Source organism: Haliaeetus albicilla, chromosome 25 (assembly GCF_947461875.1).
Source record: "Haliaeetus albicilla chromosome 25, bHalAlb1.1, whole genome shotgun sequence".
Classification (NCBI taxonomy): domain Eukaryota; kingdom Metazoa; phylum Chordata; class Aves; order Accipitriformes; family Accipitridae; genus Haliaeetus; species Haliaeetus albicilla.
This window is the reverse complement of record NC_091507.1, coordinates 2,782,611-2,801,776: the sequence shown is the minus strand read 5'-3', so window position 1 is coordinate 2,801,776 and position 19,166 is coordinate 2,782,611. Positions and strand designations below refer to the sequence as shown.

Here is a 19,166-nt window from a genome sequence, read left to right as displayed (position 1 = left end):
GGTGTTTAACGTACCAAAGGTGACGGAGGCGATGACCACGGTGAAGTCGGTGCGGTTTGGTGGGAAGGGGTTGGCCAGCGGGTGCTGCTGGGGAGATGGGGGAACCGGGGAGCAAGAGGCTCGGTGAGCCCGCACGCGTCCCCAGCGTTAAAGGCGCGGGGTGATGTGAAGGCTTTACAGCCTCGGGCTGGTGGCTGAGCTCTGAAAATAGGAGACGTCCTTCTGGGCTGGAGTCAGCCTTGTCCTGGAGCTGCCGGTCATACAGCTGCTTCGATGCAAGGGTCCGTCAGAGTCTGCAGGCTTAGAGCAGCTCTTCTGGCAGAGCCTGATTTAAACAGCATGTTAGGCTGCTCGGACATCAGTTTGTATGCCATGTAAATGAAAATACAGGCTTCTGGTTCCCCTGGAGCAGCAGGCTCAGACCTAAGTCAGCAGGTTTGGCTCAGCTTTTCGTTCCTTGGTGGAAATGCTCTTTACATTTACTTCTATAGCAGACATTTAAAACCAAAGGTCAGTATGCTTTGTGGGGACACTAAAATGAAGCCACGATATATTTTGTAAAAAGTCGAAGGTTTAACTGATATAATTGTGCAGAGGTTTCCCTCTTTTTTTTTTTTTCATGTGCTATGCTATGCAGTTTAAATTCTGCCCTATGTTTTAAAGGCCGCTATGGTTCAGTGATGTTATGCAAAAATTAAAGTGCTTTGGGCCAGGAAGTGTGATCTAACTATAAAACATTATTATAGAATACCCTGCTTAATTGAGACATAGTAAATTGGGGACTTCTTCACTGGAACATTTCCTACAAAATTGATTTAGCCTGATGGTAGAGACTGCAGCTTAATGGCGAGATAGTATTGGCCTAAATTTAGCTACTGCTATGTAGTCAGATCATGTCACAAACGATATTTAAACAAGTGTGTAGTTCAGCACTCTTATTTTCTGTTCTCTTTTGGTTTTGTGAGGTTTTCTTTAAAAAAAAAAAAAAAGCTTTGCTGAATATAGTATGGGTACTGAATAGCACTCCATCCTTTTAACCCTGAACCCCAGAGCAGCCTGAGCCTGAAGGTGACCAACACTTACAAGCTAAACCAACTCACATTCACTGCCGATGGCTCAAATCCATCCTTCTTCTTAAGCTTAAGAAGATAAGTAAGAAATTAACATATTTCAGAACATAAGGGCTTATTTTCTGCATATTTGGCCTGTTCTGTGAATCTGACCAGTTTATGTACAGAAAGAGAGATTACAGTTTGTATAAAGTATTACAGTAGGCTGAAAAGATGAGTAGTATCAGTGACCAAGATTTTGTTTTAATTGTACTTGGTTGTCTGAAAGTGTGAGTCTCTGAAGTCTTTGTTTCAGCACCGTATTTAATGTTAAAAATGTACCAGTGTTGTTTTTAATCAAAAAAAAAAAAAATCAATATTCTAAAATACTTCTTGTAGGTTTTCAATGCTGAAACTTTGAAGGCCTTTAATTATGTTTTTCGTTAGATTGGGCTTTGCAGAGTTTATCAGCTTTTAGATTTCAGAAGAAAGTGATATGTTTGTGGCTTAACCAAAAAGCAAACCATCTGTAGAATTGGTCTGAACTCCAAAGTGAGTATTGTCATAGTTTGGAATTAACTGAAAACTGTAAGTCTGATGGCAGGTGATGATAAGTATAGAAGTTAATGATAAATTCTCCCTGATACACAGGAGGGGCAGCTCTTCTAGACCGTTGGAGCTCTTGCAGGTGTCAGTAACGCTGGCGGCGGTTGCGCTCTGTATGGATGCTCCTGTCAGATCTGACGGGGCTGACTGTGACAATAACTCTCTCTTTTTTTGGTGCCCTCAGTGGAGATTAAAGGGAAAAGTGAGTTCTCAAGACCTTGCAGAATTGCACATTATTTTTATAAATGTCTCAAAGACGGTGATTGGAGTTCAAAGGTGAAGCTTGTGGAACTTAATCATCTATCAGTAGAATTAATTTTTAGAAAGTTCTGACCTTAAGCATATTTATGCCACTTAACTGCCTCACATTCTTTGTTAAGAGTTTATTACATGTATAAAGACTGCATTTTTCATAAGATTGTGCCAATTATAATGTGATTATAATTAAACTTGAGTTTTATGTGCTCTTCTTAAAATGCAAAAATGCGGTATTAAAATCTTCATATTTCTGCCTCATCAAAATTAAATGCCTATTTAGAAGCCTTGTAAAGCTCTACTCTGAATTATTTACAATAAGAAAAAGAGAAAATCATGAAGCAATATGTGCCATGTAAATTGCAGAAGAAATTTCATTCCTTAATTCAGTCATTTGTTACATTTTTCTCAAAATGGTAAATTTGTCTTAAAAAAATACTTGTGATAGGTGAAGAATAGTAGAAGAGCAACATGCAGTATTAAAAGAGAAAATGTCTCCAAATACCTTTCTTCTCTGGTTTTATCATTTCGCTCTGCTGATGAGACACTGGTCTGTGACTGTCGCTGTGTAGACAGAGTTACACAGCTCACTGTGCCTATTTGTTTCTCATTTTATTTCAGAAGTGGTAAAGATTTTTTTTTTTCTCTGTTGGAAAAGAGCAAAATCCCTGTGATGGGTTGACCCTGGCTGGACGCCAGGCGCCCACCAAAGCCGTTCTATCACTCCCCCATCCTCAGCTGGACAGGGGAGAGAAAAATATAACAAAAAACTTGCGGGTCGAGATAAGGACAGGAGAGATCATTCACTAATTGCCATCACGGGCAAAACAGACTCAGCTTAGGGAAAATTAGCTCACTTTTTATTACAAATCAGCCAGAGTAAGGTAAATGAGAAATAAAACGAAATCTCAGAACACCTTCCCTCCACCCCTCCCTTCTTCCCGGGCACAACTTCACTCCCGGATTTCTCCACCAAGCCCCCCCAGCGGCACAAGGGGGACAGGGATGGGGTTTACGGTCATCACATGTTATTTTCTGCCGCTTCACCTCCTCAGGGCGAGGGCTCGTCACACTCTTCCCCTGCTCCAACGTGGGGTCCCACCCACGGGAGACAGTCCTCCACGAACTTTCTCCAACGTGGGCCATTCCCACGGGCTGCAGTTCTTCACGAACTGCTCCAGCATGGGTCCTTTCCACGGTGTGCAGTCCTTCAGGCACAGACTGCTCCAGCGTGGGTCCCCCACGGGGTCACAAGTCCTGCCAGAAAACCTGCTCCGTGGGCTCCTCTCTCCACAGATCCGCAGGTCCTGCCAGGAACCTGCTCCAGCGCAGGGTTCCCACGGGGTCACAGCCTCCTTCAGGAACCCACCTGCTCCGGCGTGGGGTCCTCCACGGGCTGCAGGTGGATATCTGCCCCACCATGGACCTCCCTGGACTGCAGGGGGACAGCCTGCCTCACCAGGGTCTTCACCACGGGCTGCAGGGGAATCTTTGCTCCGGCGCCTGGAGCATCTCCTCCCCCTCCTTCTGCACTGACCTTGGTGTCCGCAGGCTTGTTTCTCTTACATGTTCTCACTCCTCTCTCCGGTGGCTGTTTTCCGCGTCCCAACTTTTTTTTTCCTTCTTAAAAATGTTATCACAGAGGCGTTACCACTATCACTGATTGGCTCGGCCTTGGCCGGCGGCAGGTCCGTCTTAGAGCCAACTGGTATAGGCTCGCTCTCTCTCGAACACAGGGGAAGCTTCCAGCAGCTTCTTACAGGAGCCACCCCTGTAACCCCCCCCGCTACCAAAACCTTGCCACATAAAACCAATACAATCCCACTGTCTTAAACTTCACAGGAACTTCACCTAAAATTATGATTCCTGTTAGAAACTGCTAAAGTGAACAAAAGTTTGGCTATGTTGGCAGATTACATAATAAATATTTATATTAAAATTTATCAACAATCTTGTATGTATTTGGTATATTGGTAGTATTACTAAAGTTGGGTTAGACGTTGGCTGATTATTAACTGGCTCAATAAATTCCTGTGTTTCTCATGTAGGATTTTGTGATCAGTGTTTGTTATTTTATTGTACTGACTGTGCCACTGTCTGGGACAAAGCATCCCGGCTTCACCTGGGTATACACCCTTCTCCTTTTTGAGTCCCTAACATAGCGTTTTCTTTCACTTGCTTACCCTTTGAAATCAGAGTGTTTCACTAAAACCCATGAGCTTCATTCCACAGTGTCTAAACTCCTGTTTTGGCACATTTAGTTTGCCTGCCTTATTAAGAGCTTCCACTATCTTTTTCCAGTGAATTGGGACTTCTTGAGATGAACAGGGAGATTTGATGTGCTGATCAGCCTGTCTGCAACTTCTATTATCATTTCCTTTTTATTTTTTTATTTTTTCCCAAGGTTATTGTAAATGACACTTGTGTTTGACCTTTTTCTTTACCTGTAAGTAGGGGGTTTCTATCTCAATAGGCTTCCCTAGAGCAGCTGTCAACCCAGTTTAACCCCAAGGGGTCTGTTTCGAAATGTCGAATATTGCCTTTTAGCTCCTTTACCCTTTGAGGAAACTTGCTGGCAGTTAGGAATGCAAGAAGGTAATGTTTCTCGTACATCATTACCATGCATACCATCTTTAATAATATTTATATAAATACCGTCAAACATAATGGATTAGTAGTTGGGCATTTTTTTTCATATATAGGTAAATAGAAATTACCACAGGCTTTAGCAAAAGCTTCTGGGATGTAATGAAGCTGAAATATGATCAGCAGCACCCCTATTTTTAAGGTATATAAAATACCCCGTGATTACTAGAAGTGCTGTTGCTTAGAAAGGTTAGGAACTTCCTTTGAAATGAAAAAGTAGGCCCAGAAAAATCATTCAGCCATGTTGTGCTGAAGTATAGCGAATAATCTATCAGGGAAAAAAAAAGATCAAACGCACCTGATTTTTCTCTTTTCTATATCCCAAGTTTAATTTTCGCATGACAGCTCTATCTGGCAGCCTCACCTCCCATCAGCGCAATCTGTCATTCTAGATTATTTCAATTAAGTTCTCTTTCTCGTTTTGCATTTGCTGAGGAGTCGTAATGGCACACTCCCAAATCAGCAGTCAAGAAGAGTAATCCTCTCTATTTGTATGTTGTTAAAAGAAAGGGGAGAGAAAGAGATGGTTTCTCTTTTTCCTCTCTATCCTGGAGGCCTTCTCCGGAGTTGTTAACAAATTAGAAGATTTGCTTTGAAGACTGACTGTGAAGACTTAGTTACAGAACGTGACGGCTTGATTTTGGGACTTTTATGAGTTATTATGAAAATCTTTTAAGTTCATTCTATACACCTTGGTTGCTTGTAGATCCCTTTCACTTTACATAAGCTCGCTTCCGTCTGGTAGCCGGAGGATGAAGAGCTTTTTCTTGCGCTCGTTGCCTCAGTGCAGAAGTTGGACTTTTTCCTAAAAGCACAGCAACTCTCTAAGCTTCCCTGAGCTTGAGTCTCCAAGGAAGAGAATTCTTGCCTGGCATGGGAAACTGGAGACAGCTTATCATACTGATGTACAGATTGCTTCTCCGTGTGGCCTTGAACTCAGTGAAACTCACGTTTCTAACTGGATTGCCTTGTTGCCCTTTGCTGAAGTCAACACTCCAACCTGCTTCCGAGTGCAGAGAACTGTACCAGAATGATATAGTGGTTTATGTCCCTGAACCTTTAAATACGTGGTTGTGGATAAACTAAGCAGCTGCAGTGTTGAGTACCTGCTTTGTATCTGCTAAGCTGTGTGTTGCTTCTTTCACCTGATAGCTGCTTCCACCTGATGTTTGGTTTCCACCTGAGAACGGCTGCGTTTCGCTGAAGAGGCAGTAGATGAAACGCTGGGTTGAAGTGGTACCGCTGGAAGGGCTGGCTTTGGTTCAGGAACCCTCCAGTGTAAACTGTGAAAAGGAGGGAAATGAGTAGATAATTCAGAGCCCTTTCTGTCACCTGCTCATCCATTCGGTTGCCGAAGAAATGAGGAAGATTAAGATCAAAGGAGAAACAAATGGGGTTTACTTCTGTCGTAAGTGCTTATCTCCATACGCTCATAACTGTACCGAGTTACCAGGAGTAAGGCAGGTACAGAGATGCTGAAGCAGGGGCTTTGCTATTTCAGCTGTTTGTTCATGCCAAGCCCAGCTGTACCAGGGGTTACAATGGGCACATTACATCTGGATTCTGTCGTCTTACCGTGTTATCAGGGTACCCACACTTGGCCTTTACAGAGAGTGATACGTGCATGTCGGAGCAAGCCTCCAGCATCGCACCAGACCAGATTTTTTTTTAGTCAGGAGCTTTCCTAATCTAATCAGCACCTTAAAAGCCATTTCCATGGTGTTTCTCCTCCCCCTTTCTTTTTTTAACGTTTCAGTTGGACAAATCATTCATGTTGAGTTGGAGATGGCAGCTCCTTTTCCCCGCTGGAAGAGAAATGCTGGCGGCCCTCAGTGTAGGTCTGTGCTGTTTGCTGCAGAGCTCGGCTGGGCAGCAGCCGACAGATCGCTGCCGATGGGGTTAGAGTGAAACCTCTCCAAAGCAGGATGAATAGGAATAGTTTGTTCTGTTTTCTAGAGGACACTTTCGGCCCAAATGAATTTATTGTGTATTTGCAGTTCAGTAAATCTTTTTTTCCCTTGCTATGTCTGTAGTCACAACAGGGTTTATTGATGCACGTATAGAAGCTAATGAAAAGCTATGTTTCAGGTCATCTTTAAAGGCCTCGATGTAGTTCGCTATCCTAAATGGAGTTGCTCAGGTCACATAAAGAAGAATGCCTTTTGTGAGGAAAAAACAAGGTGTACTTCAGATCCTACCCCAGTAAGTGTAAAAAATTGCTGCCTTGGAGGAGAGCCAGTAATTCTGATTTCTAACAAAAACATCTCACACGATTTCCTTCCTGAAGGACCTGGGCCAGGCAGGTGGTCAAACATCCAGCCTCCTGGAGCTGCACCACCAGCCTGTGCTGCATACGTGCTGAAAGGCTCCTTCCAGGAAAGAAATGCCGGTGACGGTGGGGTCCTAAATCTCTGTTCCAGGAAAAGGCAAGACCCCGTTGGCGGTGCATTTGGCGTAACCAGCTGATGTTAGTCCCAGCCTTTTCTGCAGCCTTGCTCCATCCGATGGTGGGGTTTCCCTGTGCCTGTGGAGCCCCAGCACTGGGCTCGCCCTGGAATTGCTTGTGGGAGGCTGTTGGCTCTTCAGCCACAGTCTAGTACATACAAATAATTTGTGAGCTTCCTTTGGCTATGAAAACCTGCTCAAGCCAACAGAGTGGGCCACTGAATCTCCTTCCACTTACAGGCTTCCAAACTGGGAGCATCTCTGCTGAAGCCAGCATCACCCTGGTGGGAAAAGGTTGCCAGGAAAAAATACTGGATGCAGAAACGCCATTCAGTACAGTGTGTCGCAGCATAATTACACATTAAACGGGGGCTGTCAGCGTGCATTATGTGCCATATGTGTACGGGTGCAGTTTAGACATACTCGTCGTCGGTGCACCAATATGGGCTGTGCACTTCAGGCAGTAAGGAAGGCAGAGGCTGGCATCATGCTCTGCTTACAGGGGAGGCAATTCCAGCATTCAAGTGGCCAGTGTTGCTGCTGAGAGTTCCTATTTTTTTCCTTTGGGAGAGTTTTTCTGTTGAGATTTTTTTCTAACATAGTCAAGTGTTGAACACCCACACACACACACTTCTTGTCCTTTTTTTTTGTTCTGTAACTCATCTTACGATATTTATAACTCCTCTCTGCAGGGGCCCTTTATATCTTTCCTTCCCATCCTCTGTGGTCCTTTCTTTGCCATGGCCAATTTCCACCAAGATGTTTCTGTGCAATTTCTGCTATTTAGCTGGTGCCTGAAAAGCTCCATCTCAATACAGCAGGCAGGAAACTCAATGTTCATCGTGAACAGAGCTCCAGAAATGCTTGCAGCCATCCTGAGAGAAGGAAAATAAAAGGGAACCTCTCTGACAGTCTGTATATACAAAACTCAAACCAAACAACTGCTAGTCTGCAGCTGGGGCTTGAGGCTTATTTCCATGTTTTTGTGGGATTCAAGTATAGAAGTTTGTTTTCTTCCCAATATATAGCACTCATATGCGGTATATGCAGATTATAGAAGCATTCACATATTACACATCTAATATTCTCAATATGAGAGTGCTAATTGTCATTGTAAAATATACTTTCAGTGTGTTTCTCCCAGTGCCTGCCTGAAGCTGACCATAAATCTTTTTATCCCTCTAAATTTGTATTCATGTCAGTTTTATTCACTGCGATTTTGCTTCACTTTGTCTTGCTTTAGTTTGCACATCATGCCCGGCAGTGGAGGAAGAGTGGATTTTGAAATTTTTTACGTGTCAGATTTCCCTGTATCCAATTTTATCAAAAAGCTGTCACCAACTTCTTCTGAAACCAGCAAACCTTTTTCTTTCTAATTACATTTTTACCATATGTTCATCCAGATGGCATATGCCAAACGTTTTGTAGGGTGCTATAAAATGACCTGACTTTAGAGGATTTAACTGCTGAAGAAGCTTATGAAAAAAATAGAATTGACACTGGGGCAGAAAAATAGTCCTAGAAAGAAAGAAAGGAAGAAAAAAAAAAATCTGATAAATCTTGCCAGTTATATTTTATGCCAATGATATTGAATTCTCAACATACACACCTGCATGAAAACAGTGAAAATGTAGGGAATATTTTCTTGAAGTGTTAAAAGTTGACTCCTTTTTGAACAGCCGAAAATAAAACTTTTGTCTGTTGAATATGTCTAAAAAGAACTCTGGAGCTGTGAGCAACTGGTTTGCTGCAAAATGGAGCAAAAGAGTTTGTCAAGCCACCAGATTCTCTGTAGGAGCAGCAATTTTACTTAGCAATGTAATAACTATTTGAGCACCTTTTTTTCTGAAATGTCATTTCCAAGTAGAAGACAGAGTTGATGCATGATTTTGACACTTGTGTCCTAGTTCTTAATAATTCATGTGGGATTTCTTGGAAAAAAGAAATTAACTTGAGGTATCCTGAGAGGTGCCAGGAACTTGAGGAGGGAAGGAAGGAGATTATTTTTCATATTTCGCTACTAGTTAAGATAAATAAATGAAGGTGAATTTTTCATCTTCTGGAGAGTTTGTGTATTTGTTCTCACCTATGACTGTTCCTTTTAACTGTCATCATTGTTTTGATAGACTTTCCAGATTATCAAAGGGAAAACTATAAAATACCCTCATGTTGTTATCAGTTTCCATAATACTCCCTTGAGTCTCAAGCCATTTTACTTACAGCTAATTCCTGAAGACAGGTGATTGAGTGAGAATCAAATCTACTTTCTTTTGTTGCTGTACTAGCTTCTACGACTTCCAGTTGCAAAGGAAATTTTGAGTGCACAACCTGAGGCTCGTAATAGAGTATGAACCAAGATGTAGTTTCGGGGCACGATGGGCAGGGTCTCGTGGTCTCAAGAATTCAGATGGACAATTGTAAATGCAGGTTTGTTTGGTGTCCTTAACTTTCATAGGTCTTTTTGAAAATCACAACTGCAATCAGCAAAGCAGATCCTCCACCTCCTCTGCATTAATGAGACAGGATTTTAACAGTGCTCAACAAATTGAAGTGATTTTGTTATTTCTGAATTAAACCTTTGTTAAAAAGTCCTTATCTCCATCCTCCTCGCCCACTTCCACTCATCAGCCCATGAGTGGTTTGACATTTCCACAGACTCTTCTCCTTCATTGACCAGGATTACACCTGCTGTGTCTCAAGTCAAAACAGAGTCTATTTTGTAGTTAAATCAATCTGTATAGCAGAGACATTGTAACTATTTAAAAGCTAAGGATTAAAACCCTCAAAATTGAGAATTGGTATTAACCTTTCAAGTAATTGAAACAAGCTGTAATATGGAAATACAAAATGAAACCCCAAAATGCAGCCTGTCTCCACACTGTCATGGTATGATGCAACAAACATTTGATTATGGTTAAGATGTTTTAGTGTTTGTGGACATGCAGCTGTATTAAACTCACCTTGAGGTATCACCTTTTCTGCTCTTTTTTTGGATGTCCTTGCAGAATGGAGCTAAAGTTGTTTGGGTGCCTTTGTTATATATTTCCAAAATAATGTTTATCATAATCAGGGTTGCTGGCTTCATGCTGTAGTTTTCAGTTTCTTAGAAGAGCAAGAGCCCTAAGCATTTTTTGTGGAAGTGCGAACTCCTGCATAACAAATTTCAGCCTGCTGAGGACAGGCTTTCTCAGCTGCCATAGACAAACCTCTCAAAATTGGCCCACTAATCCCTAAGTGTCAGGGAATGACACATCAAAATCGAAAGGCTGAAAAAGCATTGTGCTCGGATACTTTGCTTTTAATTACTAAGGTGCATTATTAAATCAAGCTCTCATTTTAATTACAGTCATTGTTTAGATATTCCTTGGGTTATTCAGCATGTAATTTGAATGAGGAAAATGCTAAGAAGGTTTCCATAGAAAGCGTTACCAAGTTAATCATTATGAAGCTAATGATGGGAAGATTCAAAATACCAGTCTTAAACCATACCTCCGACTTCCCTGAGCGTGAATTCAGGTATGCACTTGTTACGTTAGGCTCCCCATAATTTCCTGGGCAGTTGAATTTTGTTTGCAGGTGCTGGCTGCCCTGTCGCAGCTGTTCAGTGTTCCCAAAGGTGGTTTTCTTTCCTAATTTTCTTCCTCCTTCACTCACTGTAGTCCCCTGTGTGGATGAGTGTGCATGTGAATTTTATGCCACCCTGCAATGCCTCCATTCTGCTCTGTGTGTCGGTGCATGCACAGTCAGATGCATTCTCTCTCGTTTCCCCTGTTACCCTCTCTTTTGAGCAGAGTAGTCGCCACGGAGAGCTTTTGAGAGTAAGCGCTTGGAATTACACTTCTGCTATGATTTCCCATAGTTGGTAGTTTATCTCTCAGAATCGGCTGGTATATAAGATCTCTGTTCAAGAAATTCTCGAAGAATTACTCTCCTTAATAATGGCGGCTGTCTCCCACTGCTCACAATAAGAGTACATCAGAAAAGATAGCCTTTTGTAAAGCAGAGACTCATCTCAGGAACTGAAAATGGTAGGAAATAAGAGTCTCATTTTGAAAAGGCAATCTAAGGGCAGCTTGTGTTTGTGTATGTGGAAAGAAGAGTTCGTACTTAAAATCCTAGCCTTTTTCCTTTTCTTCCATTTTTCCTTCAGAGAAGTAAATCTTCAGGTATAATCGAGGCACAGTACCATCTAAACACATCTTTAACTGTGTTTGAAGCAAAGGGGAAGTGCGTAATGTTGGAGTTATTCTTATGTTTCACTGTTTAAGCGATGCTCTGTGTAAGGTTTCCCAAGGTGGCTGTTTTGAGTCCAGGTTTATTAGATGCTGGCTTAGAACTCAGCATAGTTATTCTGCAGGAGTCAATATTTTCCATAGCTGAGATGGAGATCAAATACCTCCAATTAATGCAAAATTCAAATTAGTCTTGAACTATGGTACTACAACTGGCATCTGAGTAATGAACTAGCCACAAGAGGAAGCAGGTTTGTCAACGTACCATCACACAAAGCTTTGAGTATTCATCTAATCTCTTGTGGGATCATATTCATCTATCTTGCTACTCTCTTGAAATACACTTCCAACATACTGAATGATACAAGGATATCTGATGCAGCAAGCTGTGGAAGCGTGAGATGCAGAGTCTTTTTAGTTGATGTATTTGAAGGTGGATAACCTTAAAAATCAATAAAACCTGCTGTGCCACTAAGAATCGTGATGGACTGTTCCTCGCTGATCCTCTTGCTTAGGCTTTGAATAACTGATGCTGTGCTGCTGCAGATTCTCAGTACAAGCCGATGGAATGGCTGGAGCGAGGCATCCAATAAATAGCAGAGCTACTCCTTTGGGCAAATATCTATGTCTGCTCTTGGAATTTGTTATCTGAAGTGCAGCTGTTGGTGGGGTTTTTCAGGGGTTGTTTGGGGTTTTTTTTCTTCGCGATTTAGTTTTCAAACCAGAATACACAAGTGCTTGAAGAGAGAGGATGTGCAATGGCAGCAAAGTAGTTCTCAAAGGCTCAAGCGGTATTTTCAAGTTGCTTGTAAATACGGCATTTCCTCTTGGTCGAAGTGTCAGCTTGTAGTGCTCCGATTACAAAAGTGGAAACAGCTATTAGGAAGAAATTATTACATAGAACATTTTAACTTTGTGGGGAGTTTGGTAAGGCTGTCACCTAAAAGAGGTTACACATGCGGAGTTTCATATTCTCTACCAAAGCAAAGCTCACAAGTTGAAATAGATAGTTTTTGAAATAGCAGTAACACCTGAGAAAGCGTACTATTTGAAAGACAAAATTCTTGAATATCTAGAAGCCCAAATCATAAATAGGAGTTGATGGGGAGGAGGTGGCTGGGAGGTCTTGAAGAGAGATTTCATGAAGAGTCTGCATAAAACTCTGGATTTTCTAACAGTTCTTTTGAATAAACATAATAGAAAATTATCTAAAATGCATTGACAAAAACTGGAGGAACAGGAGGAGGAGGAGAATGAAGTATCAGATGTGATGCTCTACCTAGTAAAAGAAAATAGATTTTCTTTGCAGATTTGACCTTATGCAGATACTAGGAGAGCACAGATACATTCTCTCTCTCTCCTATTTTTGTAAGGAAGTAGCTTCTGCTACCCTGATCATATGCATAAAAAGGCAGCATGTTACTCTTAGGCAGACTGAATCTAGTGGTAGGGATAGAGAGTTTCTTTGAAGAAAAGCTCTGGAAAAATCCAGTCACAGGAATAAACTCCCACTGAGAGTTCACTGAGATTTTGCTGCTCTTCTGCGTATCAGTAATAGAAGCAGACCATGGAAAGAATGGAAACGGATGTCATGCCCAAGATGCATGCATTGGGGAAAGATCAGAGAAGTTTTTGCACGTCATTGATGCTGAAAACAGATCTCTGACTGATGCCTTTCTCCTTATGGACCACCTGTCTGGAGTTCTTCAGAGAATTGTATTTGAAGGTGGAAAAGCGACAGGAGGTGAGAGCAACAATTCTGGTTGCATGGGATGTCCCCTGACTCTCATGTTATAATATGTTACATGTAAGATTATAAAGGATATGGGAAAGTTATTGATTTTCATATTGTTCATTATTTATGAGGAGACCAACTTTCAAACTGATGATAGTAGCTACTGCTGTAGGGATAGCTGCCTCTCTGATGTCCTTTGCAGCGTTCTTGGGTTGGGCACCTGGCCATTACCTTTCTCAATGCAGGAGCCTGTGCCCTCCCTGCAGATGGAATTGGGACTTGGCTCTGTTTGTCTGCTGCATTTATCCACCGAGAGCTGGAGTTAGTTCAGCACCTGCAGATTTACAGTCTCTTGAAGATAAAAAAAGAGTTAGCTCTTGGCCGGGCAGCTTTAAACAAATACTATCTGAGCTCTGCCAAGACTGCAATAACCTGATGCCGAGAGCTGTAGTCTGTTGTCAGGCTACGCTGACCAGGTATTGCTTGTTGTCTGCAGCGCTGACTGGGTTTCCTGAAGTACATGAGTTCAGTTAATGGCATTCGGAAGGGTACGACACTGGAGTGGTCTGTTTGTCTGTCTAATCGGCACTGGGAATTGGTAGCTGTGATTCAGCGGGGAGCTCCGGGCACTGGGTGGGAAACACAAAGTACGTTCCAGTCTGCATACAGCATCAGTCACATTTCAGTGTTTATTAATGTTAATCTAGAAGTCTCTATGCTTTTAAACCATGACCCCTTTCATGGATATGTGATGTTGGATACCTTTCATCCTTTTTATTTTCTGCTTGAGAAATCAAGATCTTTCTCTCCAGCCATGAGAATTTTTTCTTTTAGGTACAATAAGTAAGCTTCGTCATAACAATGTTGCTGAAAGTAAAGTATTTTAGTAATTGCTGATAAATATATTTTCTTAGTATCTTTTTTTTTTTTCCCTCCTGGAACAGTATGGAGTGAATTTGGAGAGTTTACCTGAGTAGTAAATATGGAGCTGTTACCTGTGCCTTAGGTAGTCTGTTTGAGAGGACTCAGCTTGGAAACTTGCTTAACATTTTAGAAAACCAGATTTAAATGTGTGTCCTCTCTTCTTGCAAAAGGCTGGCAGACTCTTAATTGTTATGTTCTACATTATGAGTAGGTCACTCCATTATTTTTCCCTTCCAAAAAATGAAGGATGAAAAATTCAAGCACAAATGACAAAGGCTTTATTGTTGGGTTATTTTTCTTTCATATATGGCGTATGATTAAATGTATGCTGTCAAAGAGAGACGTCTTTATAGGTTGATACTATTGATTAGTATTTGAGACCTGCCAGCAGCATTATTACTTTATGTATGAGAAAATCTAATAGAAAATTATTAAGTTGATGGTTTAGTTCCTATAGTGAGAACATTTCAGGTATTCATCTCACATCGTTGCAGAAATTGCTTGGCTCAAGTAGATACCACAAAATCATGTTTTAATGATTTTTTTCCTTTTTCCATCTTTTATTTTTTTTCACAGTCACATGACACAATCAGCCACATTTGAAGACCCTCGAATAGAGAGCTGCCAAATAACCCCTCCAGCCCCTCGGAAAGTGGAAATGAGGAGGGATCCTGTGCTAGGATTTGGGTTTGTGGCTGGTAGTGAAAAGCCAGTTGTTGTACGCTCAGTAACACCAGGTATGTTTTCCCCACCTGACCCCAGAAGCAAACTTGGACTTAATCTACTGGGATGAAATACAGTTACAAATTTGAGTACTGTTAAAATATTCAGGCAGACAAAGTAATCACAAATACGAGTTAGGATTTTAAGCCTTGTATTACCCAGGAGTTTCCCTCCTTGCACTCGTTTTTGAACGTTATGTAAATGTGTTAACAAAAGCCGGTTTTAGGTTTTTGCTCTGAGCCATTACTATTGTTTGCCTGAAAAAAGTTGACCCACTTCATTCAAGGAAAGAAGGTCTTCTCCCTGTTATGTTTATATTGGTTTGATGTCACCTTCATTGCCATTGAATCAGTGTTTTCAAGGGGTATGTTGAGTTGCAAGATTAAAACTTACATATTTTTCATTCTTTTTATCATCAGCTTCCCAAGGAGAGCTGGGTTTCTAACTCTAATACTTGGTTCTAACTATATATTTGTTTCTGAAAAAGAGGATGTTATTGCTGCCGGGTTTTTTTAATAGATACTTCTGTATAACTATGTGGCAAAAAGCCAGGTCAAAACAGATTCCTGAATGTCTTACTTGGAGTGAAAACTAGTGAGGTTTGTGGTATTTTTAACTTATGGGGGACCAGACCCGGGACTGATCAGTCTCCCAAATAGCAGGCTCTTGCTCTCTACGCTTAAAAGTTCAGTTGTTACATAAAATTGCCTTGGAGCCAAGGGCAGGGATTTGACTTTGCTCTTGTTCAATATGTTCTCCAGAACCCCCGCAGAGAGCAGAGGAGAGGCAAAATCGACTTTGTGAAGTTCTGATGTCATTTACCCACGTGTGTGCATTGATTATATTTGTATTGCTTTCAGATGAAGCAAGCAGTGTAACTAATATTTGAGCTAGATCCAGACAGTTCTTTTCTTGCAAGTTAACATTATTAATGTAGTTTTATGTTAAAGCTCAGTTTGGAAACGGTGTTTATTATATTCTGTTCCAAGTGAAGAGGAGGAAAGATGAGCTCAGGACAACATTTTCCTACATGGGTTTGTATCCATTTATGCTGGATATATAAGTGAAGTTTTCAAACCAAGCAGAGGAAAGGAGCAGCATTAGCTCAGTTAAATGAATTGGATTTGAAACATTTTCTTTTAAGACTTTATCTTCATATTGGTAATATTATTGGCTTTTTTATGTATCATCATTGAAGAGTTTAAAGACAGAAGACTAGAGAGGATATATCTTTTCGCTAGCAGTTGCGATGTCACACCCTCCTCTGGGCATGTAATCATGCTGAGAAGCAAAGTAGTATGTGCATTTCATAAAGCATAAACTCAATATGCATTTCAGCAGTGTCAGAATCCAAAGCACATAGACATGTACATGTCTGATTGTCTACTCAGACTAATGCTAAATATCTGTGTCTAACTGAAAGTGGCAGTGCTTTTGGATGTATATAAACCTTGTGTTCACCAAGTGGTAGGAATCCAGAGCAAAACACTCAAGAATCTGGAGGTATAGAAACTTACTGGCTTCAGATTGAAGGAAACAGGTTTGTTTTGCCCAGAACAGAAAAGTCAGAGGAGAGACCTCGGAATGACTTTCAAATATGTAAGTGATGTTTCATAGGAAAGAGGAATAAGATGTTCTCCAGTGTTACTTTGCCTAGGACAGGAAACAAGTGTTGCAACAAGGGAGATCTGGTGTTGACACTGGGGAAAATGACATCCTGATCTCAACAGTAGTTAAACAGGATCATTTATTTACAGGAAAAGGGAGTCAGCCTCAGGGTGGTCTTACAAGAATATCAGACAGACATTGATCAGGGATGAGTAAGGTATGGTTGATCACACCTTAAAGGGTGAATTAGGCCACCTCTTATGGGTCCTTTTGGACCTTGCTTTTAAGTGGCTAGATGTGGGTTTGGAACTTAACTTGACAAACTTCAGTAGAAGCTTCTAAGCCACTAGCTTTCAAGATTTTCCTGGTGAGGAAGTACTGGCAACGTCAGAATTAGTGTTAAACGTGCCAGAGTGTGTCTGTGCATTTACAATGGTCTGCTCACCTGTGGTTTTTTTTTTCATTTGTCTCCAGGCGGCCCCTCTGAAGGAAAGCTTATACCAGGGGATCAGATCATAATGATTAATGATGAGCCAGTCAGCACTGCTCCAAGGGAGAGAGTCATCGACCTTGTCAGGTACTTGATGTCCTGTCACTTAAACTATGAACCCAGTGGCTTATTGCCTGTGCAGTCATTTGATAATACAGCAAGTCCTGCCTTCTCATGGCTGAGAAAAGAAAAAATAATGTTACTTTAGTTATAATGAAGGATGGTGAAGTATTTTAGTATTGAAATGAAATGTCCTCTTAAATGTCCTCTGGGTAGCTGAAAAAATATAATAAGGTATTGGAACAGCTCCAAAATACTTGGATATCAAAAGAGGAATAGTGTTCTCCTGGTGTTTTTTTCTGGTATGGGTTTTTGCAAAGATAATTTCTGGAGCAAGGCAGCTCCAGTCGCTGTTGCACTATTGCTTTTTTTTGCATGAAGAAAGTTGAGTCAGGTCTGTCTTACGTGAAGAGGAAAGAAAATGTGGTGGGGTGATTTTTGAGAGTGGATGGGTGCATGTAAATGGGAATGTGTAGGGAAGCTCATAGGGTGTTTGGGTGGATTGCAGGTAGATGAGTTTGTGTGAAAAGAGTGGGCAGGGCTGTGTAGGTAGGAGGCAGAAAACAAGACAAAAAAGTGACTGGAGAGTGAAGGAAAGGAGAAATGTCAATATTGGTAATGGGATGTAGAAGGAAAGAAAGGACAGGGACTCACAAATGCTCAGGATGTAGAAAAAAATTTGATGTGCTTCATATACTAAGCTTATCATTTTGTGCAACAAGAAATATTAGCACATTGCATATAAAAATGACTGTAATGAAAAAATTAAACATAGAAATGATTATTTTAAATTTCAGTAGCCTGGTTGCTGGACACCAGTTTTGGTTTTGTATTTTCCTTCTTATTGGAGTAAACTCTGAATTGATGGGTCTAGTTGATTCCTGGGAGATACTCAGGTTTTAACTGTGCAGATACCTCTCTTCTGGTAGCTGTCACTGTTGTCGGTGTTACCCATGTCATTTTGAAAAGTCACATTTGCTTCCAGAAATTTGAGCAGGAGGTGCCGTGATAGTTGTACTCCTCTTGCAGATCACAATTTGAGCAAATGGGTGCTCATTTGCTGGGGATTCAGCTGTGAAGCTACGTTCCAAAGGCGAGAGGGAAATGGTATAAAGATGCCAGCAACACTGATGCCTTTATCTGTGTTTAGTGGGTTTGGACAAAGTATAGTACATTTTCATATTTTAAAAAAAAAAAAAAAAAAAAAAAGTGTTAACCTGCAAGTCAACTAACAGAAACACAGCATATTAAGAGGGGACTTCAACACTCTTGGTTTTTGTGACACAGACCCCATGAACTGCAGAAACTGTCCTGTTCCTAATAAATTTCTGTCCTGTGCTCTGTATTGACAATCAGCATAAACCTCACAAATGGGTCTTAAACTCATTTTTGATGTCTTTGTTTCTTCATAAACTGGTCATATTGCAGTCTTCATTCTTCCCCTGATTCCTTGATATGTAAGTAATCAGAACTAGGATCTCTATCTCATTTCTCTGCTGCCAGCAATATGTAGTAATAACAACAAGCAAAATAGACTGATTAGGCCTGAGACAAACTGACTTTATTGTGTGGCCGATTCTGTCTGCCTTCAAATGAGAAACTGAATAAGAATGTCACCCTTCCCAATAATGTTGACTCCATAGGTAGTGTCTTAAATTAAGTGTTGTTGCATTCCAGGGGAAGCTTTTGGTGACACTTTTCTTACACTGTAATTCTACCTCTGTTCTCAAAATCTATCTGCCATTGGGATTTTGACAGAGACCCATTCTTTGGTGAGACCCAGAGTGAAATGTATTGGGGCTATATATTACAGTAGTTGAAATGAAGAGCTTTCTCTTCATGCCATTGGGAACACCTGGAGTGATTAGACATTGTCACTGTACCGTCCTTACACCACAGCAGAAGCAATTCTTTACACCAATGAAATAATGAATCCCTTCTGTATAATAGAAGGTTTTCATATGGGCTAGATATATCTGCAACTTTGAAAACACTTGCTTTCAGTTTTCAATGTGCGTGGGAGCAATTTTGAAATCTTGTTTTCCAGCTGGTAGCAGTGTACCTGTGGGCAGCAATGAGTCTGTTTTAGATGCATAGGTCAGGCAACGGGCATAATCACAAAACCATAGAATTGAGAAGGGATTTCTGGAGGTCATCCCGTCTAACCCATTGCTCAAAGTGAGCTAGTGTCAAAGTTTAGATGTGGCTGCTCAGCACTTGTCGAATCAAGATTTAATATCTCCAAAGATGGAGATTTCACAACCACACTGGGCAGATGTTTCAGTTCTTAACTAGTGGCCTTTCAAAGATGATAGAGAGCTGCTTTTACAAGACATGAGCCAACTCCCTCGGCCACCTTAGATGCATCCCCTCCAGGCCCATGGACTTGTGAG

The 19,166-nt window shown here is 41.1% G+C and overlaps 1 protein-coding gene across 4 annotated transcripts in view; it reads left to right on the top strand.

Moving 5' to 3' along the window:
* Positions 1–19,166, top strand: part of FRMPD4 (FERM and PDZ domain containing 4) — a 410,939-nt gene that overhangs the window by 327,515 nt on the left and 64,258 nt on the right. For all 4 annotated transcript variants that reach the window (XM_069770396.1, XM_069770397.1, XM_069770398.1 and 1 more), the window contains exons 3-4: positions 14,469–14,629; positions 16,698–16,800. In XM_069770396.1, coding sequence (XP_069626497.1) covers positions 14,469–14,629; positions 16,698–16,800 — 264 coding nt within the window. The remainder of the gene's footprint in view (positions 1–14,468; positions 14,630–16,697; positions 16,801–19,166) is intronic.